Consider the following 17,945-nt stretch of genomic DNA (forward strand, 5'->3'; position numbering starts at 1 on the left):
GAAGAGGTAGTCTGAGCGTTTTGATTGTCGCGCGTAATGACACTGCTGGCCAGTGTTAGTATACAATTAAAGGGAAAAAAAAAGAGGAAATCTCGAGAACCCCTATTCAAGGTAGCTAAATTGCTTTGTTGCCCCCTTCGAATTCACTGCGTAATGTCACTTGCGTCAGAAAAGGTTAATGTTAGTCGCACACACTGATTACACAATCCATTTCGGACAAGGCTTTGTAACAAAATCATAGTAGAAAAGCTATGGTAAAACGAATGCAGGCAAACCACTTGTGGTTGAAACTGAAACGAACCTCTCAGTCTTCAACAACGACTACATCCACGTCCACGAGTTAATCTCTCTCTATTGAGGTGCGTTTTTTTCATCGTATTGATGGTACCAGTATGTATAGCCTACGTAGGACAAAGCAAAGTCGAATTTTATCGTGTATGTTTGCTTAAGCTCATATGTTTATCCACAGAGACTTAATGTATCGATCAGCAGTTTTCGATGTACTATAGGATGTACTATATGTTGGAACTCTAAGTTTCAAAGTCTATCCTCTATAACTCTAAATCTATCCTTTACCCGTTAGAATCTCGTCAATGGTTCGTCTCGTAAAATAAATGATTCACAATCCGTAGTAGAATAAGAAAGTCAGCTAAGGTTTTTTTAACAATCGAATATCCGAGTGGAAAGCGATAATTATCTCTGATATTAAAAGCCGATCGAATTAAGCTGCAAGGTGTAGTTTTTAGACAAACAAGTGTTTTTGAAGCATAGCGTATATTAGCGGTGTAAATTTTTAGCTATTTTTCATTTTAGTGACGTAAGTTCTTCTTTTTTGAGCTAGCAATGGCCGCTGAAGCCGACGGACCTCACTATACTCACAAGATGGTACTAGCTAAAGGGCGACCATATCGATCGAGAAAAAGCTCTGGTGGTTGTTATGTTCTTCCTTTCATCTTCACGTGCCCATGCATCCTGTTATTCCTTTAACGTTAAACTCTAAGTGCTCCCCAGCAAATATAGAAGAATGGTCTCACTCAAGACGGCACAGGTCCAATTTGACTGATATCGCGTAAACGTTCTGAGCACACGACGTTTACAGCCTAACATAGGCAGTGAGTTTGTAGTGGGCCTATATGTTGACACATTCTTTTTCGAACTTCGCGACTGGGTGGCGCCTATCGCCCTGTAGACCCGAGGCGATCCCGGCCAGGACGCGGAACCGGAACCCCATACTATTTCTGGCTCAGTCACCGCCGCTTACAAATACCGCCACTAGGTGCCGATGCCAGTACTCAGCGTACCCTTTTACTCTGTGCCACTCCACCTATTGCTCCGAACTGGCGGTCTCTAGAAGCAGTCCAACTTAGCAACGAGTGAGGCCATACTAGCATACCCCCGTCGTCGCTGGTGGCTCCATGAAAGAAAATGTCGGCAGGCTTGGCTCGTTGATTGTCTGGTTTCATTCGGCTCGACTACACGATGACCTTGTCAGCCAATGGATGAATGATAACCAATGGGAGTAGCCGCAGGTGGAATTCAGCCCGGCAGTGACGCTTTGCAGGAAGCAGCAAATGTCGTCGATCCAATGGGTGACAATTCAATAGCCCATTTTCTTTTTATGGATACACGCATGTAATGGCTGTGCGCATGTGAAAGTCAGGCTCCTGGTAACATGGTCGCCATTGGCGCTACAGTTTTCTAAACCTGCCCATTTGAAAGGATGATAACGGTGGTAGATGTCGATGCTGTCAGGCGGTGACAGCTATATGCAGAGTAAGCGAAAAAACGTGAACCACTACAAGTACAAGGACCTGCGCAGAATTCAGGCCGCCGCGTTATTTGAAAGGAAGTGGTAGATGCAAAACAGGAATGAATGTTGAGTTACACACACACGAACGCGACCGCAGGAAAAGGCGATGCGTTGACCATCTGCCTTTGAGATACTTGTGATTATGAAAATATGCTAGACAACGCTGCGGTTAGCAAATGGGACCCGAAACAAGCAAAAAAAACGTTGAAGATTTTCAAAGGCTAGAGATAAAATAATGGCGAACGACTTTCGGCCTCTAGTTTGATAATATGACCTTTCATTGTCGCTAGCATTAGCATCTGGCATTATGGCCAACGCCGTTTAAAGCAAGACGTCAAGACTACAAGTACGATGAGACCTGTTGTTGCGTGGCAAATGGCCAGCAGCGTCAGTGAATACGCCGTCAGACTTCGGCAGTGAAGATCAGAAGGGACGTAGGGTCGCTGCAGGCTAAACATAATCTGGGTTCAAAGCCGGACATATACAGACTTCGTTTCGTGCTGAGAGGCAGCTAGCCGTCTGATAGAATGCCTAACGGCGATACAGGCGTAAAATTTGAAACACAGAGGCTAGACATTAGAAAGGTACGCGTCGTCCAAAGTAACTGTTAGAGCAAAAGCATAAGTGGTCAGAGTTACTTAATTTGAAAAAAATACGTAACAATGGCCCCTTCATCGAGTTATAAACAAAAGTAGCAACAGCAATAACAACGATCAGTTAGCATTTGTCGTAGTTCAATAGTAGGTAATGTATTAAAGCAAGTTGTAGTAGTTCTTACACACATTGGGGACAAATTTCATGCTGTTTCTCGATGACTCAATCGGTTAAGCCGTATGTAGACAAACGTAAAGGATATTTAAAATTTAACTACACCTCATAATCCAGCCCCGTCGATGATAAACCCTACACGATAGGTGTAACTTAATAACGAAATAAAGCTAACGGAGCTTAATCAGGCCACGCTCTTACACCAAATATATTGACTCAATTATAGACCCGCGATGCCGTTGCCTATCTAACCACACTGCTATTTATGTACATGATCCATATTTAGCAGGGCTATACTTGAATAATCTGTACAAAAATCACAGTTCCGAACTAAACACTTTTCCCCTATAATGATTCCGGTATGAAACCTATAATTAAATGTGATTACAAGTTACTGTGTCGGTAAAGCTTTGAATGTGGATGGTGTGCAGATTCAGCTTGATCTGATTTGAATCACTGAAGCATTTGAATTATTTGATAATTCGTTACGTAGACAAAAACATGGTACAAATAATTTCCATGTTATCTGTGTAGACAAGAGCAGAAGTATTTCGGATCTTTATATCAAAGATCTTTACGATCGATATTGCTATTTTAGAATATGAATAATTTCGAAAAACTTGTTGCCATATTTCGAAAAAACTCCGCCGAAGCGACCAAGGCTGACGACGCGCCTTAGAAAGCTGTACTTGATTATCAATTGCAACTCTGTGCAAGCTTAGTACCTTACACGCCCCAGCGAGGCAATACGCATAGTTACAAAGCCGTTACTAGTAATGAATGAAAGAAAGGCTAATTCGGTCCTCTATGCGACACAGATATATATATGTACATGTAGCAGCGAGTGCTCGGTACCAACAAGTGTTGACGAAAGGTCAAAAGGCAAGTTCGGCACTAATGTCTGTATATCACTGCTGGCTACTGCTAGTGCCATTTCTTAAATCGATTGCATTGTATTTTCATGCGTATTTAACATAAATAGAGAATCTATTTAAGCCTCTATTGATCCTAGTTGATCTGCTATTGGCACGAAACCCGCCTTGTTTGACATATTCATTTGAGAACCATTGGTGGTTAAGGAAGCAAATCGCGACCTACTGCATCCAAATTTGATATGAACAATTCCTTTACTTCGTACTCGAAGAAAAAACACCGAGAGCAGACTTAACATTCCATTTATAGTAACAGCATCCTCTCCTGTATTTAGTTTTAGGAAATTAACATCGATCGTGACAATATGCGTTATGCAAATAAGGTAGCTGTTCAAACCTTTCCCTAAGCATTGTGTGCATATTCAGTTAGAGTGTTCGCGAAGAACGAAATTAATTTCATTGATGCATCCAACAGAATTCATTTTTGAAATGACCACGTACCGAACAGAACGGAAAGTCATCAACGGCTGGTAGATCGTTGCCAGTTTGCCGCAAAACTTCTTTTATAGACGTCCATACAGTCGATAGTTTAGATATACAATCAAATCTGTTCAAGACTGGTCTGGCGAAAACGAATCTACGGGGCACAAACTATAATCGCCTTGTACTCAGGCTAGTGCTTTGGGGCATCACAGTATAACTGAAAAGCGCAATATATTACTAATAACTCATTGAAGTACGCCGAAAATCAGTCCGTTTGACTGCCCAATTCAAGTTGAGCTCGCCTGTTTAAATCTGATAATACCGACTACACAGCACCTCGTCATCACCTAACCAAAGAAACAAATGGACGCACACCTTTTACAGGACTTCCATAGAAAACAGCTGTGTCTAATTCACACTAAGGTCACTATTAATATAGCTTGATTATTAAAGATAAAACCATATTTGAGGCTGCTGGACACGACACATAAATGTATGCCTATCATTGAAACAAGTTCAATTGCTTCCTTCGGCGAGCGCGTGATCTAGATGCATTCGGAAAGCGACAAGGAGTACCCAAGTCACGCTCCGAACTTCGCTGCCTCTGGCTGTTCTGGGTAAATAGGCATAGCAATCTATACAACACGCAGACAAAACGACTTATGAGCGTATCTGAGTCAGCAGACGACCGCATTGGGCGGCACTTCCCAAGTATGTACTGGCTTTCGTATAACGAGATCATTCTGGCCTTGTCGAGTAACACTCTGCCATTGAAGAGTAACCATTGAAGAATCCTCAGAAGGGCTTCTTGGAACGCTTTCAGAGGTACACGAGCTAGAATTCCACTGAACTCAACTTGTCGCTAATCCCTTAGACATCCGTTTCCTCTGAGATGTTGCTAGATGCGGTAGACTCTGAGTCTGGACTGAAGCAAAGGTTTCGATTGAGACGCTCTACCCAGTGTAATATTTTGTTTTCGAAAATGTTTGCATTTTTTTCTTAGTCAAGTATCATCAGCGTGACAAGTGTTACAACGGCAGAGCGCATACGAGAGAATGTGTTTTTTTTTTTTATCTACTTAAATATAAATCGACGTTAGGAATCTTTGAAAGACAGCCATTGTGGCCAAATATAATTCACATCACCATTTCCTCAATGTCTAGTGTTCTTGTATGACCCTAGTGCATTAGTTTATGCAATGGGTAAGCGTATATCAAAAGCGAGAAAATATCAACGTTAGAAATCATCTTTTGGGCTTAAATGGCATACTTGTTTGTATACATCAGCTATACGCCGCAACGCAAATGGCCTAATTTGCACGGGCAGTTCTACGAATTCTAGGTAAAGCTGCCTAAATTCTTATAATGAGCATAGCTCCAGCCTATCCTAGCCTCTGTGGGACGTTTCTCCTATGGCTGACAATTACAGTCCAGCTAAAATGTATATACTAAACAAAAGCTGACTACGGAATAGTCTGTTAGACGAAAAATCTCGCATAGAACATGGAACGTTGTGAATGACTTTCTAGGGGAGCAGAGAGTCATTTCCAGTGAGAACTTTTCATGGGTAACTTTATGCTGTACAGGTCGTCCTTGCTAATGCAATCATTCCTGCAGAGCTGCCTAAGCATTGGCGTAATCAGACAAATTTTCTGATAAGCCAAAGCGCATCAAAACGATTTGTCGTTGCGCTGGTGGCTACTTGACTGTCTAATTTGGTAGAACTTCCTATGCTCACGGATCAGGCGCGGACGCACATAAAATATAGAAGCTTGAAATGAAAGCACTTATTAAAAGCTCTTTATTGATACAATGACGTTTATAATTTTATCTATAATTGGACGAGACAAAGTTTTCAAGCGCATGCGTAAATACGACACAGAATATCTCTACCGGAAGCTATGGGACTACTGAAGCTTTAAGTATTCTCTCTAAGTAAATAGGGTTTAGATAATGACTTAGGTAATGATTCGTATTGTCAAAGCTGAAACGTATGGCAGCTTGATTCACAACTATATATATATATATATTACTATTTCTAAAAACGGGCTGTCATGCCACGGAAAATGTGCCAGATGAACGGGGAAATATGTCACCATTTTGCATAACTAGCAATTATGCTAAAAAACTACAACTCTGTTTAAAAATATTTTGATTTTACGGAACAGCATTATACTTAATATATTTGTCTTCGATTTGTTTCCGAAGCCGCTTGCAAGGAAAAATTTCCTCTCTAATCTGCAAACGACGTTTGGTAATCTTCGGGTGTGAGCGACATTTGGTTGTCTAGGCCCGTCGGGATCTCGTCTAGGTGCGTCTGATATGAAGATGTTTAGCACTTCGATTTATGCGATTGAAGGCCTAAGGCATCAAACGTCGAGTCAGGCTAAGCGAATGAATTTTTTAAAAGGTCTAGAAATTTCAAACGTTGTAGGAAAACGGGTCTATAGGACGGACGGTATCATTTTCAAAGGCAGTAATTAGTTTCAGCCCATGGGCTGTGGAATCATAAAATATTGTCTCTCGGTATCTTGTGTTGTTAATTTCTGAGGCCCTATTTCTCAAAAGTCGCACGGCGACTAACAATTACGTGTTCCATGTGTTTAAACTAACCAAGGCAACCTATGGTGTCGTAGACAGTACTTTCGGTGCGCAGACACTGTTGTCGGGTCGTACGTAGGTGGTCCTGCCTCATCGGTAATGATATCGTTACTTCATTTTCGGTAGAATACGCTTCCGTTAGGGCTCCTATACTAAACGCATTATATCATATATATATATATAAGGCCTGAAATCTCTTCGATTCAGATTATATACATCTAACCCAGTATTAGCCATATGTACTCATGTATGAATCGATTAGGCTGTAGGTTACATTAGATAATGAAGAACGATCATATAAAATAAGCTTATATATATATATATAGCTATTTCATATATTAACTGTTGTGTCAACGACGCATGCTACCCAATTTATGTGAGCAAAGGAAGCTATATATAAACCTATACATACGTATATATATATATATGATGCCAAGCCACCTTCAGTCGCATACGACAAGCTTGGATTCCGATTAGGTAAGAAGGACGGCTTATCACTATCGACTTCCTATCCGTCGTTTTCCACACCCTTTCGTTGATGTCTGTTTGCTGTTTGATGGCACTACTAACTAAGGGCTCCTTTTGTTTCAGATAAGATTTGTGAAAGTAAAGTGTGACGAACCGTCCTGTAGAAATGATCCTTAAAGGGGAAGAGAATGAAGACGATGCTTGCAACGGTAATGATGATAAATGGCTCACCCGAGAAAAGATAGAAGAAAGGAAAGAAACAGAAGTCGAAAGAGAGAAGCTGAAGAAGCGGCAACAGCAAAGCTAAGAGCAATTGACGACGGAATCAAATTCAGCGGTCGGATGGATCGGCCGGTGCAGAGTAGCGCCATAAAAAAGGCCGTCAAAACGACCTAACGGAAGAATAATTAGAAGAAACCTAATCACGCCCACGGATACGTCGTCAATAAACTCGCGATGACCATAAGAACAATTCTAATGATAGAACTGATGCGACAAGGAGACGAAAAATAACATTAATAATAACAACAACAATAAAAAAACATGCTAATTGCTAATATAATGGTGATGGTAGTGGTGACGACAGCGATGATAATGTAATTGCAAACGTTGTATAGCGACAGTGTAGGAAATACATTTGGATTTAACCAGAACAATACTGATAACAATGGTAATAGTTGATAATAGTAAGGATCATCATCTCGCGTTTACTAAGGTCGAGGCAATGCCAATGCAAACACACATGATAATATTGTTGTCAGTACTAAATTAACAAAGGTTCTTACCGGTGACCGAGACCAGGATTACATTATCGAGTTCGACACGATTAGCGGATCAAACAAAGGACGACCAAAGACGAGGAACCAAACAGGAACAAGGATGGGAACGCAAAGCAAGCGTTCGTTCAAGCCGAAAAATATGGTCAATGGAGGGGAAACGGGATGTAAGAAAGGAATTGGTCGTGCTAAGGTAAAGGGGAGACATATGCAAGGTGGCTACGCTGCAAGCTGAAACGACATGACGCTGGTGCAGTGTACGTTTAAGGGAGGGAGGAAACAAAGTGTCGAACAGCCTGCTACAGGAGTCAATACGAGACCGCAGGCTCGTAACGAGACTGGGGAAAGGGATGCAGGAAAATCATCCACGAGAAATGGCCGGCGGTCAAGGGAATCGTGTGGAAAATAGGTATCAAAGCCCAAGACCTGACTGCGTTGCAACGCTGATGGGCAAGTGTCGCGTCTTATCTTGACGTTCCAAATAAACCTACATTTGTCGGGATATCAGCTACTACTAATAGTGACAATAGAACAGCAAAACCTAAGGCAAATTGAAAAGAATAGAAGGGGTACGGCGCCAGAATGACAAAGAAACGACACGCAAAACAGCTTTTGTTCGGACTGAAATATCGAACCTGTCAGGCAGTCTACTAGCAATAATTAAAGATACTACTTATAATGATAATAATATTCGTAACAAGAACTAATGATAAGAGGTCGTAATAACTTGATAATAATAATTCGAGTGCCCAACAATGCTGACAACGAGGATAATAACAGTAATAATGTAACGTAATTATAATATCAAGGAAAGACATGCGCAAGGAAACTGCCGAAAAGAGTGCATAAGGATAATAATTATATGTTATAATAATAACATGGAGAAATGGATGAAAATTCATAGGAAGAGATAGAAGCGGTCTAATAACACTGATAATAATAATAATATTATGATTAGTAATGCGAAATAAAGATGATATAGTAATAACAATAGTAACGATAATAACAATAGTACAATACTTACGGCGGCGATTCGAAAAGCCTCAGGCCTTTGATCTAATATTATTCTTTCCCAAACCGTACAATAAAGACAAATATATAAGCAACAAGAGCCTAAACAAAACACAAAGAACGGACTCGAAAACGGAGAGAAGTACACTGGGCTAGTTTAGGTACAAGGCGAAAACGATGGCTGTTGAATCAACGTACTATGTACGCCGAGACTGCTTGTTTCGCACCGTCGACCGTTGGCCTAGCCTTGCAGGTTTAGGTCAAGCTGGTGACCGCATGAGATGCCACTGAAATGAATCCATTCAAGAGTCGCACATGAGATTTGTACTTCTTGTGAGGCCGACGAAATAATCAGCTGCGGAGAGCTGATGCTGTGCGCGAATGTTTCGTCAGTACAGGGGAACAAGGAAAAAATAGAAAGCAAAGATTGGCTGACAGTGAATAAATAATCCGTGATGATGCAATGGCTATAATAGTGACGAGGGCACCGCCACGCGAAACAGCGAATGGGGGCGAACTAGATGGAAATAAAGGGATCAAAATAACTGATGGGGCGTACGTCAAAAACGTACTACTTACTTTGTTGAGTGACTCACGGTCCGGTAAGAAGGCATACATGGATGAAAAAGAAGGCGCTAATTAAAGGGCATATGGTCTATAGATACAATGAAGAAGATGAAAGGGAACTCAGTGACATTACAAAGGAACCGGTTAGCAATCAAAGGAATAAAATCGAAGGAAAAAGATGAACTAACGAATCGTGATGTCTCGTTTGGGACTACCCCTTTCGTGGTAAGTAGTCTCATGTTGCTACAAGTCTGTGCGAAAGCGAGCCAATTATAATGGTCATAACGAAGCGTAAGCCAAAGACTGTTCGATTGCTCATTGCTTTTGTTTATTATTTATTTTTCCTTTACATATATATATATACATATATATATATATATATATATATATATATACACACATATATATATTTATTTAGTTATTGAACCGATTGTTTGGCTAGCATTATGCAAAAACAAATGAGGTACGCGAGAAAATGATAACGGGTTTAATCAACACCAATGACAATATTAGGTGCGGACGACAAACATAACCGATACGTAGAGCTTATATTAGATAATATGAAGCTAAAGTGTGCAGATGGTGCAGCTTGATTAGCAAAAGACAGATTTTATAAAACAGTTTCACCCCCTGTTTACGAAAACGTGGGAAACTGCGCGGGGTGTACTGCTAGGAGAAAAGAAAGAAAGCGATTCGAGCGGGACTTTTCGAACCGCAGACCGGCTACGACGATCTGGCCGGAAGCGTTATAAGCAACAGTCTCAGAATGGTAATCGCAATAATAATACAAGGTCCGACGATTTGTTGCCTGCGGCAGCTGCTTGGATCAGGGAATGGCAGATTAATCCAATTGTATGCGACAAATATCTACGATGAGTATCAACACATTTGTACTACCGGACGTACAACTACAACGAAACGGTGATAAGACGGTTCGTCTAAAAAGAACTAGCTAAACAAGGACAACAAACTCGCGCATGCTCCTCCCTTGGACGCACTCCTGTTTGCAGACTCCCATAATACCAACGAAATGGAAGAGTAATAATTTCACGCGAACTTGATACAAGTTAGAATGTTAAGACGGCATATGAAATGAGAATGTTTTTGGCTAATGCAATTAGAAAGTGCCAGCGAACAGAGTAACGCAGATACGTAAAGAATTGCTGAAAACATATAATAACTGGCCTCGATGATTTCAACGTAATTATAATCGACGAGCCGAACGAACCCCCGATCGGCAGCGTTATTCTTGCAACGTTGGCATTTACGATCTCTCCCTTCATCGACCAGAGTCCCTCTGTAAGAGTACGACGCGAGTGCTGGCGGTAACTACGATTAAATGACACTGGTAGTAATACTATGAATAACTACAATTATAATTATGACGACAATTACAGTGCAATGTAATAATATTATATAATAGAGGATAATCAGAGTTAAAATGATTATTGTTACTAGTACATATATACTGATAATTATAAGCTAGGCTAATAATTGTTGTTGATATCTGACAGTCCTGCCTCCTCCGCGCGGGGGCGGGACACAAACCAACCCTCACCAATCGTTCATTTCCCCATTAATGGTCTATAAAGTGCCCCTTTTCCAATTCACCAATTGATAATATATATATAGTAACGATTACAAACAGACCAGTCAGTAATACGCAAAAACAGACAAAAAGTGGAAATTTACAGGTAAATAATATATAAAAGTATAACGATTAGCCGAAACCAAATGGGAATCACGCGAGAAGAAGTTGCTATATATATATTATATATAGCAAGCAACAGTTTTTGATGCAATAGCATACTCTTTGTATATGTGTACCATGTATTATCCTTGCAAACTTGAAACAAACTTTCTTTATTTCCACCTACTTTTCCTTATATAAGAGCACTTTTGGCTTAAACGCAATAGCAGCAAAGGTACATAAAGGGGCTGCGGAAAAAATTCAGCTTCCAGCATGGTGAAAGCCCGAGCAAATTGGTTGCCATACATTGGATCCCTTCACCCATGGATACACGAAAATTTTAAATAAATTCATGTTAGATATATAAATCGACACTGACACTTCTAATCCTGTGATTAATGGTTATTTGTGATCAGTGTTGAAAGCTCGATGCATACTAAAAATATGCACACACGTATGCCCACGCTCACGTGTCAACATGTACACACTGAGGCGCGTCATTCAGGTAGATCTGTATCCGCAAGATTTTACTGATCTTTTTTTACATTTATCGGGTGCCGGCCGAAGGGGAAATAGATCACTATGAGTAAACAACAAGCTAAATTAATTTATGGATTCAGTTGGGCTGGTTTCTATATAAACATTTCAATAACTAGAACGATCATTCACTATTGGACTTAACTGTGGATAACACTATAGTACTGGGCTGATTGATTGATACCGACTGAACATTTAGAGTCATTCCTTCGTCACCAGATTCACACCCAATTCATCATATTCAATCATCCAGGCCACCTCCTAAAACGACCAGGCGAAGGCGGACAAAAACGACAGAATGATAATGAGCTATTTATCGTTCGGTACTTCTCTCTAATGCAAAGATGATTCTACGCCGGGCCCCGTAATGGCGGCAATACCAGTCAATTCGTGATAAGAACAAGAAAAGCCGAGTGGAAGAGAGAGGGCAGAACAAATAGAAAGAAAAAACGTTACGATGCTCAGGCTATACCTTCGCCTAGTAACCAGGTGCCTGCTAGGTGTATAATACTCTGTACAAAGTGGGTGCAGCCCCTGGGCCCACCCCCTGGACGTCATTGTTCATACATGAAAAGCGAAAGGAATGAGCATAGAGAGCAGCTAAAAGCGGGCAAAAAACATGGATATGAAAAGGGAAAAAGAAGAAAAACAGAAAGCACTGGATCATGGTGTTGAAGATCCTACGAAAACAGTAACAAGATAATATAAACGGTAGTGGGAATAATTCTATTAGAAATGTTAATCAGATGGCGACAACGTATGATTTATTTTTGTTTCAGTGTAAAATGTCAAATCACGGGCCGTTGGCGGTTGAATGGCGGGTGGACGGGCGGTCGTGTGTGAGCGAAATTGGATTGGGAAAGGTTTCTTTCTGTTAGCTTGATATTTTCGATTTGACCTGATCTAGCTTAATCGAGTTCACCGTCGACTTTACATATAGACACTAGATGACAGCCAAAAAAGTGACTTCTTCGACTGCCAGGCAGATTAGATGAAGAACAGTGCGTGACCATCTTCTTTGGGGCATTAATTATCTCAGGCGCAGTAATGCCCAGTTAGCGGCAGGATAAGAAAGAGACGAGAAAATTTTTTCCAATCGATTGGGATAGTAGGCTCGGGTGGCTGTTGGCAATTGATGGGTAGGCAATGACTGATTGTTAACAGCAGAAGCTCACCACGAGTTACGACGAGGTACCGGTCGTATAATAAGAAGTAGATAAATGACTGAAGATAAAAATAGAACGTGATTGACTGTAAATGTAGGAAATTCACGCCTGCAAAGGCGAAACAATACAGCTATGTATTTAAGTATCTGTTGGTTTTTTTGTTATGGTTTTATGCTTGTGTTAATAGAAAACGGATTCACTTCACAGGCCACGATTTCATAAATTGTGAAAAGCCAGTCGACTAACCGGCCAACGACGTCGATAGGACTTTGTGAGTTCCCCTCCATAGAACTTCATGTCCGGTGTCGTAGCGAATAAGACCACATTTTGCCCTTTTGCCCGGATCCTGTTTCATTCTCCAATTAAACAGCTAACTGGGCCTTTTGTAATATAAACGTTATTTATGTGTCAAACTCGATAACCGCACCGGTCATATTGTTCCAACAATGCCTTAGCGAATAGCCATGTTATCAAGATGTCAGCTGTACCTGTTGGATATATAACATAAGTCAGCTAAATATTATATAGATATAAGAAACGTAAGGTAACGTAATTTAAGAAAACCTGCGAATGTCGGACGTCTCGCTAGAGACGCCTATACTTTAATACATGGATACTATCTGGACGTAGTGGATAACGGCGGAGTACCAGCGATCAACATGCATAGAACAGAATGCGTAAGAGAACCAATACCCACCATTGTAATATGCCTTTCAATGCATATTACAATAGTGAAAAATCGAGGAAAAACCTTACAGACAGAATCCATGACAGGTCGATTTACTGACCCTAATAATAATGAGCTGAGTGTAGAACTAACAGGAAAACAAATAGATATTTACGACAAGCAAAAGACTGTATTACATGATACATGAACCATGAAACATGTACATCGATTTTGTTCAGGCGTGCAGGAATCACAGCCGCACCGTTGCCGTTGATGATATTCTAACGATAATACAAACTAAAGTATTTGACAATTTTCATTTGTCTAAACAGCATACTAGATAAACACGCTTAGTAAAATATTTTGACATAATGGAGTACATAGATAGAGACAGAAGTCCACTAATGTCGTACGGTACACAGATCAGACAGGGAAGATAGCTACATAAAGTGAACACGATGCACCAGATACGCATACGTGCACGTGCACGTGCACGTACACACACACACACACACACACACACACACACAATCACACACCCACACACAAACACACACACACACACAAACACACACACACAGAGCAAGAGAGTGAGAACTTATATATATAATCAGAATGAAAGCTTTAGCGAGAAAAGACTGAGAGAGAGAGCGAGAGAGAACGAGAGCGAGAGCGGGAGCGAGAGGGAAATAAGTAAAACTCACGTGCTGATGATAAATATTACCCATAATAATGATGGTTCCAGTAATAATAATAATTAAAATAACCAATGGATACAAACCACTGATGCTGTGACAACAATGAGTATGGACCGGTGACAGCAATGACGCGAGATGATCGTCAGAATAATAAGGAGAAATATAGACGAATAAATGAATACGGCAATTACATTGATGATAATGAAATTACGCTGGCGATAGTAATGGCAGCGATCATTCGTTCGCGATAGAGAAGGAAAAGTCTGGACAAGAAGAGCGGGAAGCTGAAAATACAAATTAGGAGAGTTTGAACAGACACGTGCAGAAGTAGTCGAGACAACGCAGCGGGACAAACGCTGAACGTCGTAACAGGACCACGGCGCACCGACACACAAACAGACAGGCAGAATATCAGGTGATGATACAAATTATATAAGGTTACAGCCGGTAGATTGTCCGTAAGGCCACGCGTCATCGTTGGTTATAAGGGCAAACCAGGAGAAAAACGCGACAATAAAGGAAATCAAGCAGAAATAGAGAAATACAAAAAGGGCGCGCGAAAGCGATAAAATTGAAGTTCTGTATATTGCCATGCAATGCTAATAGCAGTGATGACGATGACGATGACCATTTGTATTAAAATTTCTAGACATGTCGCACAACTTATGCTCGTGTAGCGGGCGGGTATTGCCAGAAAAAGCTGTGCGTGTCAATAAACAAAAAAAAAGAACGTAATAAATATGTGTTTTCATTTTCTATTCATCCTTGCGTGCGTAAGAGGATGGAGTTAGTTTAACGTAACCTCTGGTATGAGCAAATTCGGTGGAAGCGGTACCTTAAAGCAGAATTAGGTTCTCGAAATGGTAGACCATATAGGTAGGATAAGGACGAGGGCAAGCGACACATATTGTTAAAATACTTATACCGTCAAATATAGTTAGGTCCTTCAAAGCGTGTTTTTCAAGTTCAAGTCTTTCGTCATACATGAGATACGAAAATAGCATAGACAAACAAAAGCGCAGGAGCGTTCGGCCGTGTTTTGTTAACAAAATTAATAACTAAACGATTTTTTTGTCAATTTAAAAAACGTTAGATACATTTCGCAGATATTTCTATTGAATAAGGTATATCCGAATTGATTTTGGACGCCCATTCTAAATATAGTTTTAAGAAATAAGAATCTAGGTAGGAACGAAGCTCGCTTGTTAGAGAAATAATGATAGTATTGTCGCTTATCCTATAAACTATCTAGCTTGAAGAACTAAATCGCTGCCTTGTCATTGTAGCTGGAGTGGTTAACTAAAAAATCATTTTTTTTTTTTACAGACAATGCGTCCCGCTTTTGTGCCTATCTGAAAACGCATTTGCTCTTTCCACTGGAAATGACACAGTTCTTGAAATAGTAACAAAAAGAATGGATATTTAGTCAAGTAAAAAGGATCACCTAAGAATGTTTCTAGAAGAAAAATATTTCCTCAATGAGAAAAAAATGGCCAGGTGACTAAATCATGTGCTATATCATAGAAAACGAAGATAGCTCTCTAGAAAACGAAATAAGCACAAGACAGATAGACATGTCAACGATACCTTTGTTAGAACAGATGAGATTTAGAAAGATGCAGTGGAGGCGTTACAGGTTCGTCATATCCTTTTCAGAAACAAAAGTTTTTGTTGTACGACAACATTTTGCCATATATATATATATATATATATATACTCTTGAACGTGAGACAAATCATTTTCAACAGTTCACTGCTACTTTAATTACGTTTGTAGAGCTATTTCTGGTGCTTCTTTAGAAATTGAAATAAATCAATTGACGCGTACTATATAATAAGGGTTAGTAGTTGGAACCGTCTGTGTACTCACACCATGGCGTAGTATAATGACATTTTCCATTGTTACTTTTCAGCCTGGAGAATACCTCGCAGTGGGCCTCGCGTTTGCTGGTACTCGATTGCTACAATCGGTGGCAAGTAATATTGTTCCGTTGAGTTATTATCGAATTAGTTCACTTCGGCTGCTGTGGAAGGGGTTGATTCGATCTCATTGGCACCCTTTATACTAAAAGTCATTCAATGGAATCTCATTTTTGTCCGTTTTCTCATCTCTCACCTATTGTTATCACTGTTATTTCAGGTAAACATGAAGCAATTGTGCAGATGTTTATATTAATTCAGCAGAGAATCCGTAGCTTCAATTTCCTTGCACTAGTAAGTCAGTCATATCACGAGATTTTTGCCTTTGTTTTTTTATTTTTACCCATGACAGGACTACTTGCGACTCGTAAAAAAACAAACACTAATAGGCTTAAATACGGACTTTTCGATTGGTCGCTAGAAACGCCTTTATCCAGGACGAGTGTCAGACAATGACAAGTTTGTTCTAAGGTGATCGTAAACTCTATAAGAATTTAAATGAAGATCAGCCATTATTCCATCTTTTCTCGTAAAACGATCTTTTTTTTGTTGTTTGTCTCAGATCGACAGTGTTTTTAAAGTCCTCTGGCTAGCGAAAATCAGAAGAAGGTCGGAAAATTCATCGGAATGGTGAAGAGTGCTATTTTTCATAATTTTGGAATATTTCTATAAAAATTGGTGGGTCTTTTTAAAAGGAATGTATCGACTGTTAATTAGATCGTTCAGGTAGATTCTAAAGCTTAGTTCTTTGAGATTATTTAGCTTTTCTAAATCTTTGTACGTTTGAAACGTATGATCTTTTATCAGCCAAAAATTTCACTATACCTTTTTTTTTTTTTATATGCAACGTATGTGACCGACGCTTAGCAAACCTACGCCTACGAGTATGATTTGACGCATGGCCACAATTAAAAAGCTGCTTGAAAATTAGAGAAGGAAAATGACAAATCCGTGATTTAGGTCCTTAGTCGAAGCCATAATTGAAGTCACATTGAATAGGCACTACCGTCTGAAGCGGTACTTTTAGCAGATACAGTCTTGTGTTTTTGATAGTTACCTTTCTTAGGGACAACTTGTGAACAAAAGTCCGGATTTAAGTTTCGCATTCTATATAGTGAAAGATTTTACAGTTTATCCAGCTGGCCGAAAATTGTCGTTTTTAAAAAAAAATTTAAAGCTTCTGGTATTAATGCTTAAAAAGTCCTGATACGTATCTAACCCAGTTCTAGGCGTCACTCGAAATGGTTGGGAGCTAGTCAAACAGCACAAGGCAAAACAAATAAATTGCACCGTATGCATGGTATAACGGGCTATTGTAATGGTAAATCGGTCGAAACAGTCTGCATTGGAGCCGTGATTCAAGTCTGGTGAGGCCTCCAATATTAACGGGTATAATAAGTTGGTTTACCAGCTGGCTCCGCGCCGTGCTGGAAATCTCAAAATGACGGTAAGCTTTGAGAGGGTACTACAGGAAAAAGAAATTAACTGAAACAATCCAGTATTACGCGACCGGCACTTTTACATTTTTTGCGTACTAGCAGTTTAAACTGTACTAGCTTTTAGAATCTTCATTAGATGCCTAATGAAGAAGGGTTATAGTAAACAAAATACGGTACTTAGCAGTGATCCATCTCAAACCTTCTTACAGATTTATATGATTCTCCGTCCATACAATGATGGGACAGTTCCGGAACGTTTATTGAACTTGTCAAGATTTAGAGCACTTCTCTAGTCAATCAAACTTTTCGAAAAATATTGCTTCAAATGCCAGGATTGAAAATTGACTTTTTTGGGTTATTTCTACGACTTATGCTTTCCCATTATCCATGTGAGCCGTGACTAAATAAATCGATAAAACTGTTTTATACAAAGGGTAACCAGAAGTAGACAACAGCAATATGTAGACATGCACT

At 39.9% G+C, this 17,945-nt stretch overlaps 1 protein-coding gene and 1 long non-coding RNA gene across 17 annotated transcripts in view; both read left to right on the forward strand.

Annotated features, from left to right (window-relative positions):
- LOC111251882 (octopamine receptor beta-2R-like) overlaps positions 1 to 14,852 on the forward strand; it is a 143,497-nt gene extending 128,645 nt beyond the window's left edge. For 11 of the 16 annotated variants that reach the window (XR_015328849.1, XR_015328855.1, XM_086990699.1 and 8 more), the window contains one exon: positions 7,125 to 14,852. Coding sequence is in view for 13 of the 16 variants with exons in the window: in XM_086990698.1 (XP_086846824.1) it covers positions 7,125 to 7,178 (54 nt within the window). In the remaining 3 variants the exon portion in view is untranslated. Of the gene's footprint in view, positions 1 to 6,140; positions 6,244 to 7,124 lie in introns of all 16 variants that reach the window. The other 5 variants (XM_086990695.1, XM_086990703.1, XM_086990696.1 and 2 more) reach the window with 1 other exon arrangement.
- Positions 14,853 to 16,257: 1,405 nt separating this feature from the next.
- LOC147755421 (uncharacterized) overlaps positions 16,258 to 17,945 on the forward strand; it is a 53,168-nt gene continuing 51,480 nt past the window's right edge. Inside the window, exon 1 of the long non-coding RNA XR_015328858.1 lies at positions 16,258 to 16,326. This is a non-coding gene — a long non-coding RNA (uncharacterized LOC147755421). The remainder of the gene's footprint in view (positions 16,327 to 17,945) is intronic.

The sequence above is a fragment of the Varroa destructor genome, unplaced genomic scaffold, assembly GCF_002443255.2.
Source record: "Varroa destructor unplaced genomic scaffold, Vdes_3.0 BEIS01000005.1, whole genome shotgun sequence".
Taxonomy (NCBI): domain Eukaryota; kingdom Metazoa; phylum Arthropoda; class Arachnida; order Mesostigmata; family Varroidae; genus Varroa; species Varroa destructor.